This window comes from Falco cherrug, chromosome 2 (assembly GCF_023634085.1).
Source record: "Falco cherrug isolate bFalChe1 chromosome 2, bFalChe1.pri, whole genome shotgun sequence".
Classification (NCBI taxonomy): domain Eukaryota; kingdom Metazoa; phylum Chordata; class Aves; order Falconiformes; family Falconidae; genus Falco; species Falco cherrug.
The window spans coordinates 33445570-33469064 of NC_073698.1; the positions used below are offsets into that span (position 1 = coordinate 33445570).

General features: G+C 41.4%; 1 protein-coding gene across 4 annotated transcripts in view; it reads left to right on the forward strand.

Moving 5' to 3' along the window:
* The first annotated feature begins 665 nt into the window (after nt 1-665).
* The window catches only part of EPSTI1 (epithelial stromal interaction 1), a 48611-nt gene continuing 25781 nt past the window's right edge, over nt 666-23495 (forward strand). Inside the window, exons 1-5 of one of the 4 annotated variants that reach the window (XR_008731076.1) lie at nt 668-1132; nt 11240-11298; nt 13291-13374; nt 17265-17338; nt 17962-18045. Coding sequence is in view for 2 of the 4 variants with exons in the window: in XM_055703095.1 (XP_055559070.1) it covers nt 939-1132; nt 11240-11298; nt 13291-13374; nt 17265-17338; nt 17962-18045 (495 nt within the window). In the remaining 2 variants the exon portion in view is untranslated. Of the gene's footprint in view, nt 1133-11239; nt 11299-13290; nt 13375-17264; nt 17339-17961; nt 18046-23495 lie in introns of all 4 variants that reach the window. The other 3 variants (XM_055703095.1, XM_014285830.3, XR_008731077.1) reach the window with 3 other exon arrangements.

Sequence of the window (23495 nt, forward strand, 5' to 3'; positions counted from 1 at the left end):
TTCCCAGGGTGTGTGGGGTGCGCTGTAAGACCTAGATAATCTGGACAGCCAAGAAACCTGGCTACAAAAGCTTCCCTTTAGCAATGTGGTTTTAGCGCAGCTTGAGCAGCTGAGGGCAAAAAGAGACATGATCTATATGTGTGGAGCTGGATTTACCTAGCTCTGCTGCATAAAGCTTGAACAGCATTGCTAGTTCTTTTTTTCATGGGTTAGGAGCTGCCAAACATCTTTATTTTGCTAGTGATATTAAGAAGGTTGCTGGTTTTCCCCAGCCCTGCAGATCCCATAGATACAGTACCACTGATCAGATGCATTCACTGGAGGGATCAATGTTTTCACTTAAGAGGTTGATGTATGTGTCCTCTATTCATCAGGTGGAATTAGGAAGGTCAAAGTAAAAAAGTTTTCTGATTGAGCACAATTGAAAGGCAGAATTGGGAGTTGCGCAGGACCATTGTCTTAAGATTTATCTGAGGGTGAGCTTTTAGTTTCGCTTTCATCTTTCCTTGTACACTCCTGCAAAATAGAAACCAGCAACCCCCCTGGAGTTATTCCTCTCTGTCATAGGCAATTTTGAAGTTCTGGGGTAAAAAAAAATTGTCAGAAATATGGCTTTCAGCCAAATCTCACTGTACTTATGCTGAAGCAGTCCATTCCAAGACTGCACAAACTGTTTTTGACTGTTTTATTAGTACAGGTCAGCTTTGCTGTCACCCCATGACTCCAGTCTGCCTGGGTGCTGTGGTTGAGATGATCAGACTGTGCTTCAGCTGGAGGATGACTCAGAAACTAGTGCATGTGTCTTACAGCTGAGAGTCCAGCCAGGGGCGGGTCTTACAGGGAAATGAAACCAATTTGTGTGAACTCAAAAATTTTGAGTCTTTCCCTAGCCTTAGTGGCAGCACTTGTTTCTGACAAGGCACGGTACTCCCAAAGCAATGTTTGGGGTTAGAGGACAGAGGGGAGGCAGCAGGTACAGGACACCTTCTGCCTCCAGTACCCCATTTTTTTCTCAGGGTTACCTGAGAGGAAACAACAAAACAGAGGAGGCTGAAAAAACCCAGAAGCTGACAACATCTGAAGAGGAGGGAAGCAGCCAAGCGCTGGTCTACCAACAACAGCAAGAGGAATAGTAAGTAACAAGGAGCCCGACTAAGATGGTATTATGTGTATCAGGTGCCTATTCTCCACCTTACTCAAGGTGTGCACCTTCAAAGGTGGAAATACTTTATAGAGAACCTGTCAATGGGTACAAAAGCAGCATGTCCTCATTCTCTCAGAGCCACCTGTGATCAGCCTGAAGCCTACCTACAAATGACGCTTCCTACATGGGACCTGAGTTGTTCTGGCAGGCTTCCTGATAGCATGGCTTACACCTTGTGTAATAGCAGTGGGTGGTTCTATACGTTTGATATTGGCATAAATGGTGTCTGTTTCTCGGCATCTTTTTTCAAAGTGAAATTTCAAATCTGGTTCTAGTTCCATGTTTTCTGTCTCCTAATACTTCATCCTGGGAAGTCTAAAAATACTTCCTTTGGCTTAAGAGATGGATATAGGCTGCATTCCAGCACTAATCTGAATGCAATCTAGGACACAGAACAGTTTCCAATAACTTCATGCTGACAAAAGTAAACCCAAAGCTTTAGCCCTCAATTTCATTTTAGGCTTTATTGGGATCTATGCTCAGTCCATCTCTGGGGTTACAGTGACAATTCTTAGATAGCTTGTATAAGCTCTAGCTTGCAGATATAATACAAAATAAAACCTGAAAGTAGTGTGTGTGTATTTTATGCACGTGCTTAATACAAATATGCTTAGCTGACCAAAGATAATTATTTACAGTCTTTTTTCCCCAAATGTCCTTTTCTGACCTGTTGTAACAGTGCATGTAATGCTATTATGATGTGTTGAGTTTGCTTAGCTTGCCTTTTTTCCCCCACCTTTCAAAGTGCAGCTGGAAACTGAAGGCTGTTTCAGTTTCCTTTCCCTTCTTTCTGGATGAAGAAGGTGGAGGCACGCTGTGAAAGACCTGTCAGGCTGCTGGTTGCAAGCAGCAATCAGCAGCTTTCCATTGTAACCTATGAATGCTTGCCTACTAGGTTGTAATGATACAGGGACTATTAAGAGCTGGGTAGCTTTGAAATCCGTCAGCAGATTTCTTTAATGACCAACTTTCAGGAGAGCAAACAACCATTCCTGAGCTACAGTTCATGTTTATTTTCTGCCACTTCCAAACATGAAAGACCCTGTGGCTTGCCTGCCATCATGCTGGCATATATTTACAGTAGAGTGAGAGCAGCCCTAGTTTGCTTATGTATTTGTGCTACTAGCATTTTTTTGTCTTGCTTTTTTGCCTTTTTTTTAGGGATGGTGGGTGGAGGTGGTGGTGGTGGATAGCGAGAATTTTCCCATTGATATAACTTTGACCAGCTTTTGCCAGGGATGCAAACCCCCTAGTACAGGTTAGGTAAATACTTAATCAGTTAGCCTGAGCTCCCCACTGAATTTAAGGCTAGAGCAAATATATTCACACAGATTCCGACTGGATGATGGGATCCCTCCTGAAACTAAGTAAGTTTTTTTGGGAGAATAATTAAAAGCCCTCTTTCCTTTTTCATCTTTTTATGAAGCTTGCAGAGAGAAAGCTGTTGTGCATCTACTGCAAGGACTGCTTAATATTTTTGCTATGTGATATGAGATTCTCTCTGTCTTCATAAGGTAGTAACAAAGAATTATTCCTAAACCTGGAGTGTACAAATTAAAGTCTGCATTAGTATGTAGTTAATGAGGAGGACGGAGGAAAGAAAAGCATGTCATATGAGTGGAAAATGAATACTCAAAAAAAGAAGTGAACAAGATGGGTTTTCTACCTTTCCTCAAGAAGGGAGATGCTAGCAGTCAGTTTGAATGGGATGAAGCTTCTTAAACTGCCATTTCCTTAACTAATCCAGATTAAAGTGGTAGGTACTGTGTGAAATACTGAAGCAGACAAGGGGAGATCTTTATTCTTAAAACAAAAATTAATGGTTTCATTCATAGTTACTATCTTTATTCTGTTATGTCAAGTTACATTTCAAGAAAGGTCTCAGATTAAAATGTCATTTTAGCAATGATAAAGCTGACTCAGACTTTTATCCATCACTCTTTTTGAACATGATCTTTAAAACTAAACTACCAGGACACCCTCAGAATTGTCCAGGTTTTCAGGCTGTGAGATATCCAAAGGTTTGCTCCAACAGAATCGTTGGAGAGCTGAAGTCATAGGGTGTCAATATAAGAAAAAATGCACAGACTAGCATTAACCTAGAAGGCTTCCTGGAATATGTGTAGCAGAGGGAACATGAGGGGCCTAAGCAGGATACCTCTGTGCCAAGGAGTGGCTCTATTCCAGCATGTGTGTGTGCTTCTTGCTGTTTTTTGGAAACAGCCAACATATGGTTTTGCTGCCAGCAAAGTGTGAGTTGGAGTCTCTTTTGAAGCCTCTGTGTGAGTTGTTTCCATGCAAACTCTTAATCTCACGCTGTGCTCCAGTGCAACTGGGAGTGGGAAAACACCTGAGCAGCATCTCAGGGTGGGATCAGGTGACCTTACATGTAAACTGGACACAGGAAATATGTTTGGGATGTGGCATGTTGCAGTTTCATCCACTGGCTGATATTCAAACTTGACTGTTAAAAAGTACAAGGCAAGCAACTGGTATTACAGGGTAATTTTTCTCTTGCTTTGGAAAAGCCCTTATATGATATGCTGAGGCTGACAAGTGAGAATAAAATGGTCCTAATTAAGAAAAATACTTGTTCAAATGCAAAATTGAAATCAAACTCTGCACATCCTCCTCCAGTTATATATAGGATGTGGTTTCAGGCCATGGAGAAAAAATCACCAGGATGACAAGCGCTTGAAACTGCTTATAATAATAAGCTTGCATTTGAGTTACTTCACTTTGTCTGCTAAGTGCCATGAAATTAACTTGTAGAAAGTGAAATCCCAAATTGTCCCAGTCCTTGTCTATTCAGAAACAAAAGTCTGTATAGAAGGAAAGGTGGAGGAAAGTGGGAAAATTAGGAAAAAGCTATAGCTGGTGCCTGAAAAAGAAATTGCTGCCTCCATTGAGCAGTGTGTCCTTGGTGCCTTTAAAGCTGGAAAGAATAACATTGGTTCTGGTAAAATCCATTAAAAAAATGAAATTCAAAATAATAAAATCTGAAGATACATTGTCGTGCAGCTGGTACAGTCCCTCATCATTTTGTGTGAAAGGAGAGCAGAGTTACTAGAATGCTTGACTCACAAAATTGTATTATTTGACTGCCAGAGCCAAATCCATAAGTGCTTTCTTTCCTTCCTTTTCCAATCTTCATCATGAATTTAAAAAAAATATAATTAAATATATATATATAGTGTAGATATAGACCTCTCAATCTTTTGCTGATAGAATACACACAGTTCTTCTGAATTTTTTTTCTTTCATGATTTGAAATTTCTTTTTAAAAACACCAAATTAATCTATGAAACTGGAGGCAGGTGCTTAGCAAAAAGCTTGTTTTGCTCACTGCCCTGCCACCAGTGGGAGTGCTAGAAGGGTAATTTCAATTATCATAGAATCACAGAATGGTTTGGGTTGGAAGGGACCTTAAAGACCATCCAGTTCCAACTCCTCTGCCATGGACAGGGACACCTTCCACTAGACCAGGTTGCTCAAAGCCCCGTCCAATTATGGAGAATTTCTTTAGAGTTGAGCTCTCCCTTTGCTGCGCAGGAGAAATCTCCCAACTCTCTGTCTGTCAGGCTGATGTACTTAGAGCCCAGCAGGGTGAGGCAGAGATGCCGGGCTTCACTGTGGTTAGTAGCCAGCCTTATCTCCAGCCAAGTGTTTGGTGGCAGGGTCTATGTAAGAGGATAACTATGCATTAAGATATCCATTAGTCTGGATTGTGGGGGTTGGTGTGTTCCTCATCATGCTTGAGTGAGGGAAGTCCTTCTAACTCCTTTAGGAGGCTTTCTTGGAAGAGTTCGATTTGCACAAGCCCCGGCATGTTCCAATCTGTTCTGTGAATGTATCAGAGGGACTGCTGTTCAATTATCATTTTCATGCTTCTTATTTCATTTTCCATAATTAAATGTTAGACTGTCATAAGATACATTATCTCTAAACTGCTAGCATTGCATAGCAGTTCCATTTTATGCGATCCTAATTTGCTGATTATTTTTGTTTTAATACCTTTTGCAATTAATGTATTGGCTTATATTGTGGTGGACTTGGCAGTGTTAGGTTAACAGTTGAACTTGATGATCTTAAAGGTCTTTTCCAACCTAAACGATTCTGATTCTATGATTCTGTGTTCCCTTGCACAGCTTGATGTGGAGCTGTGGTGAGATGATGAACAAGGAATATATGGGAGGATACTGTGTTTGGGCAGGGGCAATACAAGGACAACAAATACTATGGTGCAGAGGCAGAGCAGAAGGAAATGTATTGTTGAAAAGAAAGCGAGGGAAGCAGAGGTGAACATGTCACTAGCTGAACTCTTAATTTTCATGTGATACAGCGCCTGACCTGCTCAGCTCTGCAGGGATGCTGGCCAGCCTGTCTTGCCACACAGACATGTCCACGGGTGCCCATGGGCACAGTTGATGGCCAGCCCAGTGCCCTGCCCACATGCTCCGCACCACTGGTGATTGCCAGGTGCCCCAGACGGCTTGGGCATACTGGCTGCATCCCTGGCACTGTGCTGCACTGAGGTAACTGAGCTGCTTTGAGACCCGGGGACACCATAAACATGGCTGTATCTGACTTCACAGGCTTTGCTGGGCCTGATTTTAGTCTACTACACTGCCACAGCCTCCCGTTGGCATAGTCTGCCCATGAGCTTATGCTGACTAATGGCATGTTGGTGTTTTCAGGGAAGAGAGAAAGCTGTGCTGTGAGCCACGTCTGGGCTGAAAGCTACCCCTTGGCTGCCTAATTTGTTCCATCACTGTGGCAATTTCCTTGGAGCTTTAGAAGGTGGTTGAGGTTGTCCAGAACAGGGTGCTGGCTGAAGCACCTGCTGTCATTCTTTCTGCTGTGCTGCTGCACACTGAGCTCAAACCAAGCTGCTGAATCTGAGCCCCATCTTGGAAATTTAGTTCTGAGTTTCAGTATTACTCCTTGGACCAAATTTTAACTTCAGAAATTTCTCTGCAAGCTTGTGGGTACTGGAGAATTAAGATTTTTCTGCCATCAGCAGAGCAGAACTGCAGGTCTGTGGCTTTCCTGCTTGTTTCTGACTCATACGTTCTCCTGGGCCTCTCTTCTGCTGTTTTCCTTCTTGTTCTTTCCCCATGCAAGTTCACTTCTTCAGGATTTAACTCTTTGTCTTATCCTGAGGCATCACCATGGCAAAAATGTTGGCCACTTCAATGAAAGCAGAGGGACCAGATACAGAAGTCAGTTACCCTGGCTTAATAAGCTTCCAGACATCAGCTGAACTGTGGTAATTAAGTGCACTCCTAGCCTGTGGCAAGCACAGGACAAAATCCATGAACGTAGACTTTCGATGATAAACATTTTCTGCTAATGCAGTTTATTTTCTGCCTCTCGTGTTAAGAGCACACATGCAGCTAGGATGAATCAGACAGTGTATAATGTTAAGCCCCGGTAATTCACTTTTGTCTCTGAGCTGCAAATTGGTAAGATACTGCTGCTGATAAAGATGGAAAGCCAGAGCCCCAGGCCTGCACGCAAGGTTTGTAGACCCTCCCAGAGCTCTGCTTGTGGCACCGCTGGGGCACAGAGCGTATTGCTTGACTGAGGTCTCAGACTGTGGCTGTCAGTTGTCGTTAGCATCTGGCCATGTGTGCATTGTGAAATAGGGATACTTACAGGACAGTTGTCTGCTCACTGGGATTTGGCATCTTGTAGCCCTCTGATTTGGCACTTTCCGTGGTGCTTAGTAGCCTGTGGCTGCTCCATCAAGCATGGGAGCCTTGCTGAAAACAATACTTTGTGGTGACATGAACGTGATTGGTCTTAAAATAATCTCAAAGTTAAGGCTAGCGTATCTTTCAAGGAGATTTGACAATCATCTTTGGCAGTTTGGTCCCTTTTCTCTTTTAAATTCAGTCTTAACGTATTATTTAATGCAGTATTTCGCCTATATCTTCCCTTGAGTCCTTTCTCCAGACTGAACCTGCCCAGGTCCTTTCCCAAGCTTCAGTCATTTGTGTTGCTCTCCAACTACATTCTCCTTGGTTTCTGCCTCTTATACAGAGTGTATTGCCCAGCAGAGCGAAATATTTAGATTTCAGCTTTGTGGCATTCATGTGCCAATGCACTCACAGTATAAAACACAGTGGAACTGGAAATAGTTTATAACAGCCATTACTTCTGTAACTCTTTAAACTATTTCACACTTCATTTGGAAAGCTCTCCAGTGGTAGATGGCTGGAGCAGGCTTGAGGAAAAACTGAAGGGCACAACTCTGCAAAAAACATTATTGGTGAATTGCAGTTCTCGTGGTTTTTTTTCAATTTTAGAAATAAAATATTTTATACAAATGTGAAAGAAAGTAGAACAAAAGTTTCTATGGTCTATACTCTGAAAACATTGAAAAGGTGTCCTTGAGTGGTGCTAGTTAGGTGAGTAGAGTATACATGCAGGATTCAGAATTTAAAGATTGCAGACATAGTGTTCTCTGTGTTGCTGATCACTCAAACTGTAAACTCTCTTTTCAGATTTCTGGTGACTATTCACGTTTCTTCTGACTGAAGTGTTTCTATGTCTATTTATTTGTATGTATCATTACGTAGGTATTTATCTTCCCACTACTGTGGTATTTGATGGCTATCTGAAAAATCATTGGAAATTGCTTTTTGTTTTATTTCAATATATAGGCATTCTCTGATTGGATTATAACCTTCTTACTCTTGTTAGTATCTGTTCAGTCTGTGTAATTAGTCAACACATTCGCATTTTCTGTGGAGAAAATAAACCAAAAAAAGTCTCATCAAGTTTAATATGATCTATGAAGGTAAAAGACTATTTGCTTCTCTTTTTTGAAGAGCTATAAGTTGTGTAAGATGTTCTCCCTGCTTCCTCCAGTGACTTCTGTATTTTTATTTATGAAAAAACCTTTCCTCAAAGATATACTTAAGTCATATAACAATAAGAATCGTTATTAGGGAACCTGGAAAGTTAAATTCTTTATCATCTTTTCTGGTTGTGGATTTTGAAGCACTTTGTATATTGTTATAAAGTACAAAAAGTCTGCACAGCACTGATAGCTTCAAATCTTCACATTTCCTTAATTGCTACCCAGGTAAGTAGGATAATTTGCTCCAGACTTATGGCTACTGTGGCAACTCAGAAACTGACTGGAATATTAAATTGACAGGATGTAGTGGGTTTTATAGGCTTTACTGGATCAGAGGTTTTGTCTGAACAAAGAAATGACATGCAATATCCTGCAAACTGGCTAAAAACACAAGGTGAAAGCTGGTGGTGAGTTTTTGCAATAACTTTCTCTCCTTCAAAAAAAATATCTCAAGACAATAAGAGATACTAGGTGCAGATTTTAAATTTATCATTAGAACTAGTAGGGCAGGTGGGGTGTCTCAGGCTACAGTTCATCTGGCTCCTCTCCTGCTGTAGGCTCGAAAAGCAAGGACCGGTTCATACCCTGACTTTCACCAACCGCACATGGAGTTTCTGTGTGCTTGCTCATCCTTCCCCCTGACCCAGTACCCAAAGCTACACTTTTACATATCTGTCTTTCTAGAGACCAAGGTGAACACTATATAGTTAGATAAACTCACTAATGCTTTTTTTTTTTTTTTTCTTCCCCTGTTAACTTGGACTAAAGCAAAGCATGTAGTTTAAGAACAAGGTAAAAGACAATCAAAAGTTGGTATCCTTTTCCTGCTTTCCCACCCCCACTGGAGACTTGACTTTTAACTTTGCCTTTATTTCAGTAACATGGAAACCAAACTGGCCTTTTAAGTAAGCATTCTTTTAACCACAATGACTCTTAAACTGCTCTCTGGAAAACAGAGCAGAGCTTTCCCTGGCGCCAAGTGTAGTGTCACCTCTACCCCTTTTGTAAACCGATTGATCTTTGCTATATTTTATGTGCCATCCTTCTGAGCTCCTGGGTAATGACCACAGTCAGATATCACAAGAGTGGCCTGACATGGCCTCCTGGACTCAGCTTTCCAGACAAAAAGCAGAAGCAGATAAAGGAAATGATTCATGGAAAAAGGGCTGGATTTGATACCGTGATTTCTCATACATGTGCAGACACACAGATGTCCCTGCTTTCTTTTTGATTCCTAATTTAAAAATCAACCAAACACACACTGTTTGAAGTCATAAAACTACATCTGATGATATAAAAACTCTTCTGCCCTCTAGTGCTGTGAAGCAGTGGGATGTCGGAGATGCACTGATGTTTTCTTGGGGGGGGGAAATACATAGCCTTGCAACTCTACTATTCCAGCCATTTTTTTTTCACTGACAAAGGGAGGGGAATATAAAAAGTGCTTAATTTTTGTGTATGAGAGAAATATGACCTTAATATCTGAAACAGCCAAGAAAAACTACTTTAAAATGTCTTGAAACCAATAAACTGTACAGCAGCTTGTCAAAGGCAGTTTGGGATAAATTATAAATGCTACTACTTGGTCAAATAAAAAAAAACCAAAACCCTGAAAAAACATAAATGATGGGGAATGTTACACCATAAGCAAGGTGGGTTGTCAAAACTTCTTTTAAGTAACTGTTGCAGTTGAGCCATGAATGTCAGAGGGGCATTGCTGCTGTCTTAGCTCCTGCCTTTGAGAGTCAGGGATTTGGTGGAGAAGTGAAGAACAGTCTCACGGGCACCAGGGTATGCTGGCAGGAAGGGAAGGGATCATATTAAATGGCACCATTAAAGCTCGCAGCTCTATCTTTACTAGTTTAATATCATAAATTAATCCATATCCTCCTAGAATAAGTCTTCAAAAAGAAAGAGGTAATTGGATATAAATACTTTCCTTCCCAAACCCTGAATTACAGTGATATGGTAGAAGGCAGCTTTTTGCACTTTGATCTCTTTGCATGATTTTCATTCCCCTTTTTAGCTTAGTCTCAGGCCTCATTCTCTCATTACTTTTCGACAGCCAAACTGTGCTTTCTCTACTTCCTAGCTTGTCCTCTAGCCACCCCCTGTGGCCCTTTCTTCTTTTAAGAGGCTGAGCCTTCGCCCCTCATTATTCTTTGTTGTCTGCTCTTTTCCTTGGGCCTTCCCCACTATGAAGTCAGATGAAATATTTGTGCCCATGCGTGCACATAAACCCCTGCCGAATGCTGCAGAGAGGTGGGAGCTTGCGTTTCTGGTAAACCTGCAGCCCCATGGCTCAGCAGAGCTGAGCGGGAGCAGTGTAAACTCCTACCCGCATAATACACCGTGTAGATAACCCCCTTTGTTTTCTGCAAGTGGAACTGATGTGTTTTCATCACTCTTTTGATCACCTCGAGTCTCTTACATACTCTGAACCCTGTCCTGCCTCTTTGCCGTCATGTGAGATTGATAGCCCCTTGAGACAGCAACCGAGTTTTGAATTAAGTCTAACAAAACAGGGCTTTTGTCCTGATTCAGTGAGTCGCATCTTAGGCATGACAACAACATAAATACGCCCAAGGAATTCCTGGTGCCTGACAAAGGCAAGGCTGACAAGGAAACTGAGGCTCGGGCTGAAAGCAAGTTGCCTAGGTCCATCACAAACAGCATGATTTTGCACACTTCTTGGACAACTTTTGAACAGGCTGCCTAAATCCACAAGGTGTGGTGCCCTCAAGGTATGGGGTGGGACTGCCAGCACCAGTGCTCTTCCCAGTAGGCAATGGTCTTCCTCTGCTTGAGCAAGCTGCAGAAGTAGTTGTCTGCCGTACAGAACATTTTGGTTCAAGGAAGTGATTTGATTTGAAATGCATGAGATTTGAGGTCAGCGGTCTAAAATGAGACTTGAATAAGAAAAGTGATGGCGTATGCTAAAATTTTCTGAAAATTTTACCTTTGGTATTTCTAGCCAGCTCCAAATACAACAGGTATTTCTAGAGCATTTGCCAAAAATTCCTGAAGAGCTGAATCAAAATAAATACTGGGTTTGATATGAAGCTATTTGCTACAACAGCAGAAAACTGACCTCACTGATGAAGGCACCCCATTCTAATCCTGGTTTTCTGCAGACAGGAAAAATAAGACTTTTTCTTTCCTTTTAGTGTCCGCCCTTATGTCTTGATAACTCCAAACGAAACCAGAAGAAACCAGCTGCAGCAAAGTAAGTTGAGTTGTTTAATATAGTAATACATTATTTCTACTTGAATAAGTTTAGGATTTTGTGCACTTTATTGCCCTAGCAACTTTTATCCTCATTTTTACAGTGCTTTTATATGTGTAGCTGTGACAGTCAAGTCAGTGCTATGAGCATTCTCCATCATCATGTAGGCTTTTCTTAAGATTAATTTCTCATCTGGCTAAACTTCATGCAGAATAAGTCTTGTTCAGGAAAAGGTGCTGGAGCTGTTCAAACTGGTTTCTACAAGACTCGGCTGGAATTAGCTCTATCCCACTTTTACAGGGTTGAATTCAGATTGGAGAATCCAGCTTTGAATGTTCTCCAGGTTAGGGGGGGAAAGAAAAAAAAAAGGCAAGTAAAAAATATTTTTTTAAAATACTCCCATGTGGAGACTAAAGCGACTAGAACCACTGTTGGCTGTTGAATCTCTATTTAAGGATTGTAGGTGGCTCTTTTAATGAAGCTGGTAAAGATAATTTTAGACAGAAAATACATGTGGATATAAGTTCACTTTTGCTTGGCTTTGAGTCTTGCTGGTGAAAGTAGCTAAACAGGGACACCCTGAACCTCTACCAGAAAGATTAAGCATATGTTAAAAAGCAAAGTTACAGCAAGAGTTGGCTGTGAAAGAAATCCCGTATGCAGGGGTGACCAAGCACCGCAGTCCTAGACTCCTGAGTGTTTATTTGTGCAAGATATGAAAGCTGAAGGAGTGTCAGTCAGCACTCATCATGTTTTGAGCCCTCAAGGAAACAGTGCAGTTAAATCCTTTCTTCTCAAACATCGTGAGTTTGGTTGAAATGCTTCACCAGCAGGATGGTGTGGGGCTGGGTTTCCTTTGGTTGCAAGAAAGAAAATGAACTGCTCCTGAACTAAACCGTAATATTCTAGAAGGAGGAATAAAAGCAGATCATCTTAAAGCTGACTCTGACACTAACAGCAAAGGTGCTGCTACTCTAATAAAGATCTGTTTTCACTTTGTGCCACCAGCGTGCAAGGTCTGAAGCGTGCTAAATATTTCTCCCTTGGATACTGGCAGAAACAGGGCCTCACTGAATCCAGTCTCTACCTAAGTGTTTGTTTTAAAGGTGAAATAACAAGCTGGTCTCTCTCTTAGGCCCCTTGCACGGGAACTGGCTTTGTCTTGTTAGAGGAGAGCTGCTGGTGGTGTCAGATAGCTGTAGCCTGCCTTTAGAAAATATGGATCATGTTGGTTTTAGTAAGAGTGAAATGAGCTCCTAGAGCAACTGAAGCACCACTGTAATACACAGCTCCTCTTTTCATAGGCTTTGTTGGCCTGGCTATTGAAAGAAATTGTTGGGTTTTTTTCCTCTGTCAGTCGACTCAAGAGAGCATTTTAATCAACCAGCCATCCTAGAGCATATGGCCAGTGCCCCTGGCTATGTTGACTAGACTTCCACCAGCTAAACTGGGAACTTGCCACCCATCTCACATGTGGACACCTATGTTGAAGTGTCCTAATTTGAAGCTGAATCATGCATTCCTCCTGTTTTTATTTAGGGAGCATGTGGTCGGGAGGGAAAATTACTTACTTTTCATTTCCCTGCTGGGGAGCGTTACACCACAAGCATTTCCCTCCATGCAGCAATAACATCTCAATTGTAACAACTTCTGCTTTACCTGCAGGAGTAAACACTGTGGCATTTACCTACAGGTTCCCAGGCATTAAAAAGCAGTCTATTAGCAGTCCCTTAGCTGTTCTTAGTTTTGCTTTTGGGGTTGAATCCTAGGGTTTGCTCACCATACAGTCTCGAGTTAGTTAGGCAAAACGTTTGCCTTGTTAGTTGATCGTTGCAGTGGCTGTGTAACATCCTGGGGGATGTCTGCATCCCTTGAGAACAAGTTTGTCTGTTACTGGATGGTCTTCAGGGTTACATACAATTAGCGATACTGCCTGCTTTTTAGTATTGCCTCTAACTTCCATATATTTGTTTCTTTTTTGTACCTGCTCAGTTGCTAAGAAAGAGCTAGATGACCTGGAGCGGTGGAAGGAAGAGCACAGGACAGGGCCAATTAAGTTGATTCCACAGAGACTGGGTAAGACATGTAAATCAGCTGTTACTAATTGCAAAATTTTATTTTCCAGGACGTGAGACATTTTTCACTTTTTCTCACATGCTACTTAAAGAGATTCAGCATCAATAAGGGCTAACATGAGCCTACTGTATGTGCTCTGTGCTTCTTGATGGTGATGGCACTGAAGAAACAAAACATTTTTGCTCAAGAAATCTGTTGAGATCAGTGTAGAAAATCTATACTAACATTTGGGCAGAACAGGTGGATTATCCCTCCTGCTGGTGACATTGTCTGTGGCTGCCTCTGAGGGGGTGCACACTTGGCATTAGTGTGCAGATGGACAGCATGTGTTGGAGACCCTCCAGTTAACCATAAGAAAACTCCTCTGTGTTATGGGCCAGTACGGCTTTCCTGACGCTGCCACTTGAAGGGGCAAAAGTGATCCCTGCAGCTTCAGGCATGCAGGCTAAATGTGCATGAGGCTCTGTATAACAATTTTATAAAAATAACACGAGACAGGTAAATGAAAAACAGGATAAAAAGCTACAGGAACTGAAGTCATCCTGAACAAATGTGTTTGGTAAGATAACCAACTTATTTTCTAGACAGGTGCGAAAATCCGTAGGAGATCTCTTCAATTGTAACCACTATAAAACATTTAATTCAGTGCTATTTGGGTGTTAGTTAAAAAAAAAAAAAAGACAAAAAACTCCCAACCCGCCCTCAGAAAATAGGACTGCAGGTTGTGCTGAAGCATGAGGAAGATTATTAGAAGTGCTTTTTAAGTACCAGTCTTCTACCTATCTCATTTTAGTATCTTTCTTTAATGTCTTTGGCACAAAAGGTAGGAGAAAGCTGGTGAAACTTACTGACAAGACAAAACTTGAAAGCATCATCCATATAGAACATGATAAGGGTACTGTGCAGCAAAAATGGGATGACTTTGAATGACAAAATCCATTCTGACAAAGTGTATGAATATAGTGATGCCTTTATTAGTTTTGTAAATCTAAGGCTACTTTTCCTTCCCTTGGCTGTCATTGGAGAATTTGGGGTGCACAGTGCAGGCTATTGTCTGCCTTGACCCGGGAACTAATTTCTTTCTTTACTGTGCTACACAAGGTAAGTTTGAATTGGTGTCCTGTGTATACAAATAGATAGCAGGTGGGAGGTGGAGTAACTTAAACTGACTCCAACCCAGATTTGTTTTTGTGGTCAAGGTGATACCGGTCCCACATGTTTGTTTTGCCCTGCAGCTGGAGTTCCAGTTGTTTGCGGTGATGAACCTACCTTTGCAAGTTGGTGTAATGCCCTGAATTCCCACCATCATGAGCAGTTGTGTGGCCAGACATGCTCTTTGTGAGTTCATATGTACTAGCTGATTCTTGCCTGTGAGCAGTTCCTAGAAGATATGCTTCTTTCCCAAGAGGACCACAAAGTTTTTTGCTGAAGAAAGTGAAATCTGAAAACAGAAATTTGGTGTGTGGTGTCCATGCAGAACCTCTTCAGGTTGGCTACATGACTGGGGATGTGGTGGCAAACCGGCAGTGACTGAGTGTGGGGAGTCTTAACTTCTTCTGGTCCCATTGCATTTAAAAAAATTCTTGGGAAGGAAGCAAATTAAGAAAAAAAAAAAGGGGGAGGGGCAAGAAAAAGCTGAAAGAATTCAAGGAGGTTTTATGAGCTCTTCAGTCACTGTCTAGATGCCACTTAGAAAGACTTCTGGAGACTGAGACACATGCACTATGTTCAGTGCATCTGAAAAGAGGGAAGGTGCAAAGATTATTAGATTTTATCATTCCCACAGGAATAAATTTGGAACAGAAGAGAGCCCAAGGAAGGAGAAAAAAAATATAAGTGGCTTCTCTAATTTCACAAATAAGTTACTCATTAAGATAAAAAGGTATCCTATGTTATTTTCTCAGAGTGATTTTAAGAGACTACACATCGAATCTAAATCACCAGAGAATTCTTAAAGTTGAAGTTTCTTAACTCTCATGCTTTCCATAGGGAAATTAATATTGTGGATTTCAACTCTGTAATAGTTGACTGGCAAACTTACAGGTACCACAGAAGGATGAGAACAATGAAAGGTTCAAGTGCTGCCCTCCTCCACAGTACATGCAGCAAAGTACAGTGAAGACAAAAATGTTAAATGTTGCCAATAAAAGGCTAGAAAGAAAGAAAAATCAAGCATCCAGAAGGTTTCAAAATGTGTTTAGTAGCAATTTTATTTCCCAGACCTGGGAGGAGACACTCTACAACACCAGCTGTATGGTTATTGCTGCTGTACACTTGTTGCTTGTATACTGTATGGCTGATCTTTCTTGAGAGTAATGTTATGGAGTTATTTGTGTGCATATAAATGTTGCCATGTAGAGGGATGAAGCTGGGTTAATGAACGTTGATAATATACAGCTGTGAGCTGGCTTCAGGGGCGGTGGGTTGGCTGATGTGGATAAGGTGCAGCTGTGGCTGGTTCCTGCTAAGTAGTTAAATAGCTCTAAGGGGTATGGAAGAGGAGCTCTGGATGAAGAGAGACCTGGAGGAAGCAGAGGGAGGAGAGAGAGTGTGCCCTGAGTGTAGGAGAGGAGAGGAGAGAATTCCCTGGATGGAGGAGAGACAAGAAGGATGTAGCAGAGGCAAGAAGCAGGGTGGACTGGCCTGAAGAGTATGAAGAAAGAGCATGAACAGTAGATGAACTGTTGAAACCTTGTGGGGGATTGGTGGTGTGCTAACTACTTATTGAAGTTAACCTGGTATAGGATGGTAAAAGCCTTGTTGCAGCTGGCTAGTTTTGATAGTGCTGCAACATTGCCACACTTGGAGAACTGATCTTCCATTCCCTGAACCTCACAAAAGCACCTAAAAATTAGTTAACTTCCATTAGTAAGCAGAGAAAGCCGCTTTTGGTGAAGAGCGATCCCTCCTGGAAGACCTAGTATAGTTGTCTTATGTTTCAGACACCTCGGGTAGCACAGGTTGGTCCAGCTGCCACTGTAGAGCTAACAGCCACATAGTGGAGAACCTCTCAGAAAACCATAGGTGAAAATGCAGATCTCATCATCAGAATGTCGTGGTGGGCTTTTTGCAGCAACTGAGGGAATGAATTATTGGCTTTCCCAAAGCAAGAAAATACTTTGGAAAACAGTAGAGAAGAATAATAGAATCAAGCCCATTCCCTTCATCCCTTAAGACTTTTATTGCCACTTTCTCTGTGTGGCTGGTTTTTTTGTTTGTGGGTTGGTTGTTTGGTTTTAATTGAAGAATGAACACTATGTCCAGAGCTTTGGATGCTCTCAAAAGAGAGCCTGTGCTTTTGGAAAGGGCACCTTCTGCTACCTGGATGTGAATGTGAGGTCTGTGGGAAAAGGCTTTGATGCCTATTTCAGAAAGGGAATTCTTGCTTGAGCCTTAAGACATGACTTTAAAAGATACTAAAGATAGCATCCTATTAGAGTTGGCAGACTCCAAGCTCCTAAATTTGATTAAAGTGAAACTTTTTGGCAATAAAATTTCTGACTTTGTATGCGTGTTGGTGACAAACTGAACAAAGGTGGGAAGAGCTGGATCTGAAAAAGGAGACTCACCTGCAAAGCACGACTGGTTTTCTGAAAATGGAATGGTGTCTCAGTAAACTGATCATATACTGTAGGGCATATTTGCTGGTAGAGTGATGATGATACAGTGGATGCTCTGTACATAACAAGCTAGTGCTTTTGATGGATGGATGAAATGATTCAAAAGGTCTCCTATCTGTTCTCTTTAATGTCAGACAGCTACTGTAATTATGAAAAATTTCCTGTATATGCATACATCCAATCTGTTACATTGCTTTGTTCTGAAATGACTCGCATTTGAACTTAAAATGCTCATGCAAAATGCAATTTCTATGTTGGTTTTTTTTCAAGGTGGAAAAGAATCAGAGGCTCAAACAAGGCAAAAACAGCAAATGATGCTCATGCAATCTAAATACCAGCAAAAGGTCAGGAGAAATAAATTTGTTTATTTTAAGAATTTAAAAAAAGCTTTTCATGAAGTGTTTCATATGACTATAAAATGAACTCACAGCTGCTTGACAAAAGAAAGTCATGAAACCTGAAGGAAGCAGCAGAAAACTAGAAACAAATGTATTGCACCAAAGAAAATGAGAAATCTAGCTATAAATATGTAGCAACCCATATCACAGATCATATCTAAAATGATAACAGTACAGTTGTAAAGCCACTTACATGCCTCGCTGTATCTTCCAGCATGCTGCCTACAGTTCGACTAATTGATCAATGTACTACCCCATCCAGTGCTTATATAGAAATGTTGTTCGTGTTATAAAAGGTATAAATGCTTGTAAGTTATGAATCCGCTCTGTGATTGCTTGCATGGATGCCCATTTATCAGTCCCAGATTTCTCAGTCTCCTTAAAGCCAGTATTGGAGTAGCTGGTGCACAGCCTGCTTTATTCAGTGTCTCATTTTAAGAAAAAATTCTGGAAACTTTCCTCAAACACACTTCAGATTTGAAAGATGGGCAGTACAGGAGTTAAGTTGCCTTGTGTGTTCTTTGTATGCATACATATATAAAATAATTTTTTATGTTTATATCATACAGCACAAGAGAGAAGAGTATGTAAAAGCAAAAAAGGCAGCTGAAGAAGCTGAAATCCTCAAAAAGAAAGCAATTCAGAGAGAAAAGGTAAGTACGGTTACTGCAGAGTTGGAGCCACATAAAAAAAAATTATTGTCTTGATGCTTGATTTTGCTGAACTATGTGGAACAGGCTAGTTATATCAAACAGTAGCCCTGGATTGGATCAGGGAGTTAGGAAATCCATCCCTCCTCCTGTTGGTAGCTGGCTGAAGGATGCCTGACCTGGTGTTCTTTGGGGCTTGAGCATTCCTTTGGCTCTTCAGCAACTCCAGCCTTTCAGTTGCATACATCCTGAAGAGTTAGCAGAAAGGGAGAATGCTGGGGTCATGATTAGTGTTACAAATACAGGCTATATAGTTCACTTCGGCATGAGCTTTTTCTGTAAGATGGGACTGTGGCAGATGGCACAAAGACTTTATAGAAATCCATAATTGCTTGCTGTATACATGGGAAGAATACAAGAAAATCCAGCCTGTCATGGTTGAAATGGCATCCAAATTATGAACAGGTCAGTGTAGTCTTATCTGCCTTGTGCTGAGTGCACCCTGAAATTCAGATGTCCCTCCAGTCCCTCTGGGGCTTGCACACCCAGGTATATTGCTAGCACGAAAAATCACTTTTCCTTCTAATATTCACCATATATTGATGCCAATGATAGCTCACTTTGAAATCATTGGGTTTATTTTGTGTGCATTTGTTTTTTCTAGTTATTCTCACAAAATATCTTCTTGTCCTGGGTGCTGCATAAACCTTTGTTAAAGTTCATTCATGTCTCCTTGGTGGTAACCAAGTAGCACTTGCCTAAGAATGTGATGTGGAATTTAAAGGAGAAATGAAAAGAGGGGGAGAATGATACCGATGTGTACAGTAATAGTGAGAGAAAGGGAGATTTCAAGTTTGCAGTTTTTTTCTCCACAACAGTAAAAATTATCTTCTGCACGGAAGCTGAATGCTGAGAGTTAATTAAAAAAGCATCACTACTTGATGGTGTACAAGGGCATGCATGAACAAAAATAGCCTTAATTGCCTCTAGGTAAGGGTTAGTCTGCTCCCAGTCTTTCAGTGGTTAGCATTACTCTTTCAGGGTAAGTCCATACACAATAGCTCACAGCGGCAATAAATACTATCATGTGGAAATGTCATTAACAGTTACCAGATCATGGATAGCTCCAGAAGTAGTGATGATAGCAATGGTAAAAAGAGGATTAATTATATTTTATTTGCCTATTAAATATATGTTGTTTGCCCGTGGGCATTGGACAGGAAAAATGTTGCTATCATTTATAGTTACACCTAGAAAATATATTGATGTATCAGTTTTGTTTTCATGCTCTTTACTTTCCTTACTTTCACTCCCGCAGATTATAAAATCTTTATAGATGTTGTACATAGTAAAACTGTAACTATCAGTTTCTTCTAAAGGAGAATGCAACATTGTGGCAAACATCTTTTCCAAACAGACTGTTTAATTTGAATAAATAAACATAGACCCACAAAGCAAATAAACAAAACAGAGGAGCATGAAAGAGAACTCTTAATTTGAATTTGTTTATTTGGATTCTCTTCCACAATAGTGATTGAGCTGATGAAGATTTCTGCTTGGAAGATGTTTATATGTTAAAAATTCAACTCTGTGTTTAAGAAAAGCATGCTGGAAAGCTACTACAAGGTGTCAATTTGGCTATGTCACCCTGCCTGCAGATGAAAGGTTTCTGAGATCTGAGAATGACAGGAAAGGGATCCTAAAGAACTGGTACTGTATGACCAACCTTGGGCCCTGCCTGATTACTGCAGGAGAGGAACTTTTTTAAAAAAGTGATTTGTAGACAACTGCACCTGCAGGGCATCAGCTGAGAGCATGTCTTTCAGCAGATTCACAAACCTTCTGTTCTTGCACACTAGTCCTTCTTTTGCTCAAGGTTATTATTCATTCAATAAAAACCAAATTGTGTGACAGGCTGAAAGGAAATAATGGCTAGCCAGCTTTATCAGCAGGGGCCCTGAAACTTCTGCAGCTGGAGAGCTGCTTTGCCAACAAACATGAATGGTGAAGCCCTGCAGACTAATGCACAGTGACTAGGTCAGGTGCTGGTACTCAGCTCAGTTCTTTCTTGATTGTAAGGTTGGTGTACTGTAAGCCAGTGGTGCTTATGAGCATAGGATCTGTTTATGTTGGTGCTTTAATGCTGGTTTTGCAGAGAAAAGCAGTATCCACTCTCCTGTTACCTTTGTGACCAAGAGAAAACTGGGTGTCTGCCAAGGCAGTACCCAAATGTGGAAGATCTGCTTTACCATTTGTATGAGTCCACCTGACTGTCTCTGTCATTCTTTAATTAACCATGAGGTTAGGTGCTGGAATACCTTGTGCTTGGCATCTACCTTGTCTCTCTTCAGCTCCCAGAAAGAGGAAAGATGGACCCCTCCCCCTCATTCTGTGTTCCACAGGACCAGTTTGTGTGAACTGGTATGCAAGTCTCCATGGTACCAGTGAATGAGAGTTGGGATCCTGTGTGCTTTGTGTGAGACAGCTTGTTCTGGGACTGCTTTGCTTTGTTCATGGGATAACCCTGGGCTGCATGAGTTTGGCTGTTCTCCTAAGCTAGTGATCTCTGAGTGGTCACTGAAATAATTTTGGAGAGACTTGGTAACATTAGCAAGGAAGTCCCTATTTCTGCATTTGTCCCTAGTGCTGAGATGCACGTCTCATCTGCAGAAGGTGTGGGAGTAGCACCATTATTATTTGCTCATTAGTAGCAGGCATCTGCGGTTCGGTGTCCTTTCTGCAGCCCTTCACATGAAAGATTTTGACCAGACCAAACCATAACTTCCTGTGTGTCTTTGGGGTGGAAGGACCATCAAAGTTCCCAAGAAAAAAAGAAGTGGCTGATATTTGGCTTTTTTTTTTTTTTAAGCTTTCTGCATTTGTGCTGTACACAAAATAGCATAACTTCAGTGTACTGGATATTTATGTTTCCTGTCATTCAGTCTCTGTTCCTATTGCCCTGCCTTTAGCCTTTCCTTGTATATTCTAAATCTTGACTAAACATTAAAAGATTTGAAAGATTTGAAGTGAAAAGGCTTAGTGTAATTCTATTGCATGCAACTTTCTTTTGCATTATGTGGTAACAGTCCTGCCATCTTTAGAAACTCTCCTATTTACAATAAGCTGTAATTTTGTTTTATTCTTTATCAGATCATGTGCTCTTTAATTTGACTGTGTTAATCAGCATGAATGGCCTTTTTTGGGAATTTGTTAAAACCAGGCACTTTACAGACCTTCTGCTAATGCTTTTCAACATGTTTACCTTCAGTATCACAGCTGTTCCACTCTTGGCTTTGTTTATGAAGACCATGCCAAATGTGGAGTGCTTTGGCAATGTCTATTGATAGATTGTCATTACTTAGAGAATGTCCCAGTCCCGTTGCCTGTCATTTGTATGTGTCCTAAGCAGGAGTCCCAGGGTAAACCTCCAGAGCAGAAAATAGTCACACCAGCCACAAGTAAGTATTTCAATATGCTGGTATACTTTTCAGGCACTGTTCTGGTGGTAGAACAGCTGTAGGATTTTTTTCTTCTTTTTTATCTGCTGGGAGATGGGGGTGATATTGAAGGACTGTATTTATAAAAGTTAGTATCAGTGTGTTGTTCTAGCTAGGAGCTAGACCACAGCAAATCCGGTGATCTTTGAATTTGAACTTTTGGGAGCCTTGCAGTATGATGGTGGATCCCATGTCAAATGCTTTTTGAGAGGTAAAGGCATCAGCGTGTAGTGCTGAGCAGTGGAGGTGAAAAGCCTGGGAGCTATTACTGGTGTCTTGAGGGTATCAGCGTCACCTTTGACAAAAATAGATGCCATCAGATTTCCTTTCTTCCTCTTTCCTTTCCCTGTAAATTGTTACGTTGCACAGGTGAGTGGGAGTCTTCTCCCTGAAAAATCATCTGTCTCTGGGTGGAGGTGTTAGAAGCAAACAAGATATCCCTTGAACACTATCAAAATTTACCTGTACTGTGGGGTGATATTCCTTACTTTAGTTTGATTATTTTTTTTTAATTGCATCAGTACTTCATACATTCTACCACTGTCTCAGCATGTCAGATGACTGAGCAATGGGACATCTTATTCAGAGATTTGTCTTCCTCCTTTTGTTTATTTTTCCATTGCCTTTCTCCAAATAACTTCTAAGTCATTAGCCTTCCAACAGTTTATAGCATTATACTACACAGTGGCTCTTTTCCTATCTGCAGACATCTGACAGGATTTTTTTTTTCTCTTAATTCAATACATGCTGTGGACGAATTTGCACTTGTTTTGCAAATTTCTTCCAGGCAGTCATTCTTTATCCAATTAAAAAATACCCACCCTGAAATCACTGAAGGCAAAGTAATTGAGTAACTGCCAGCAGAATTGTAATTCTTCTGAAACGTTATTGACTGCAGCGCAGGAAGAAAATTATTGGGGTGGGGGTTACAACCCTGTTCTTAACACTGCTTTCCCTCTTACACCCCCGCCTCCCACCTATTCTACCTGACCTTGCACAATACCTCCACCCAGGTGCAGTGTCCTATCCCTCACCTGGGCTCTGACCAAACGGGCCATTCCCACCCACAGCTCCCTTCTCACCTCTGCAAGGTATTGTCTGGAATTTCCCAGGCACTTCGTTTCGAGCAATGTCTAGTTGCTGGGTTACCAAATATTACTTTTTTTCATTTTGAGGGTGGGCGATGAGCAGAGTGACAGTCTGAAGTTGCAGTTTGCTCAACATGCTAGTCGTCGTGAACCTCGGGTGGGAGCTGCTGTTGGAGCATCCCCCCACCAACTGCAGTGTGGGAGCTTGTGCTTAAAATATAGCAGGGCTGAAATCCCAGTTTGGCACTTCTGTGCTTTTAATACACTGAACTGCCTTTTGACTGCTCTTCACACTGAACCTGCCTACAGCCTGTGTGTCAAAAAAACCCATTTGGCTAGTCTTTGACTGGAATTTAGCTTGAGGTACATATTGCTGTTGCTTCTCTAGTTTCTGATTTAGTTTCATGTTTTATTCTACTTGAATTTTGGGGGTGGGGCAGCATAGGTGATCCTTCTACTGGAAACTATGTGCATTTTTATGTTAAAAGGCTTCATCACTTGTGTGGTATCCAGATTTCCAGAGGAGTTTTGTGTGTCGAGGGTTTGGTTGACTTGCACTGGGCTTGGTAACTGAGGTAGAATAGCATTGATTAAGCACAAATGTTTCCCACTTCCATCCATCTCAAGACGTGTTCAGCTGGCCAGTACCTAATGCTCCTGAAGGCCACAGATCTACGTGCAGAGCTACAGGTACTCCTGTCACTGTGCTTTCAATGCTACAGGACTATCCCCTGCTTCGGTGCGGTGATTCACGCCCTCTGCCTTCCTGCTAGGACCAGTGTTGCAGTAGTTGTACCAAGAGCTGGTCCCAGCAGTGCCATGACATGGGAGCTGTGAAGGCTCGTGAGACCCTGTGTGAGGATAGACC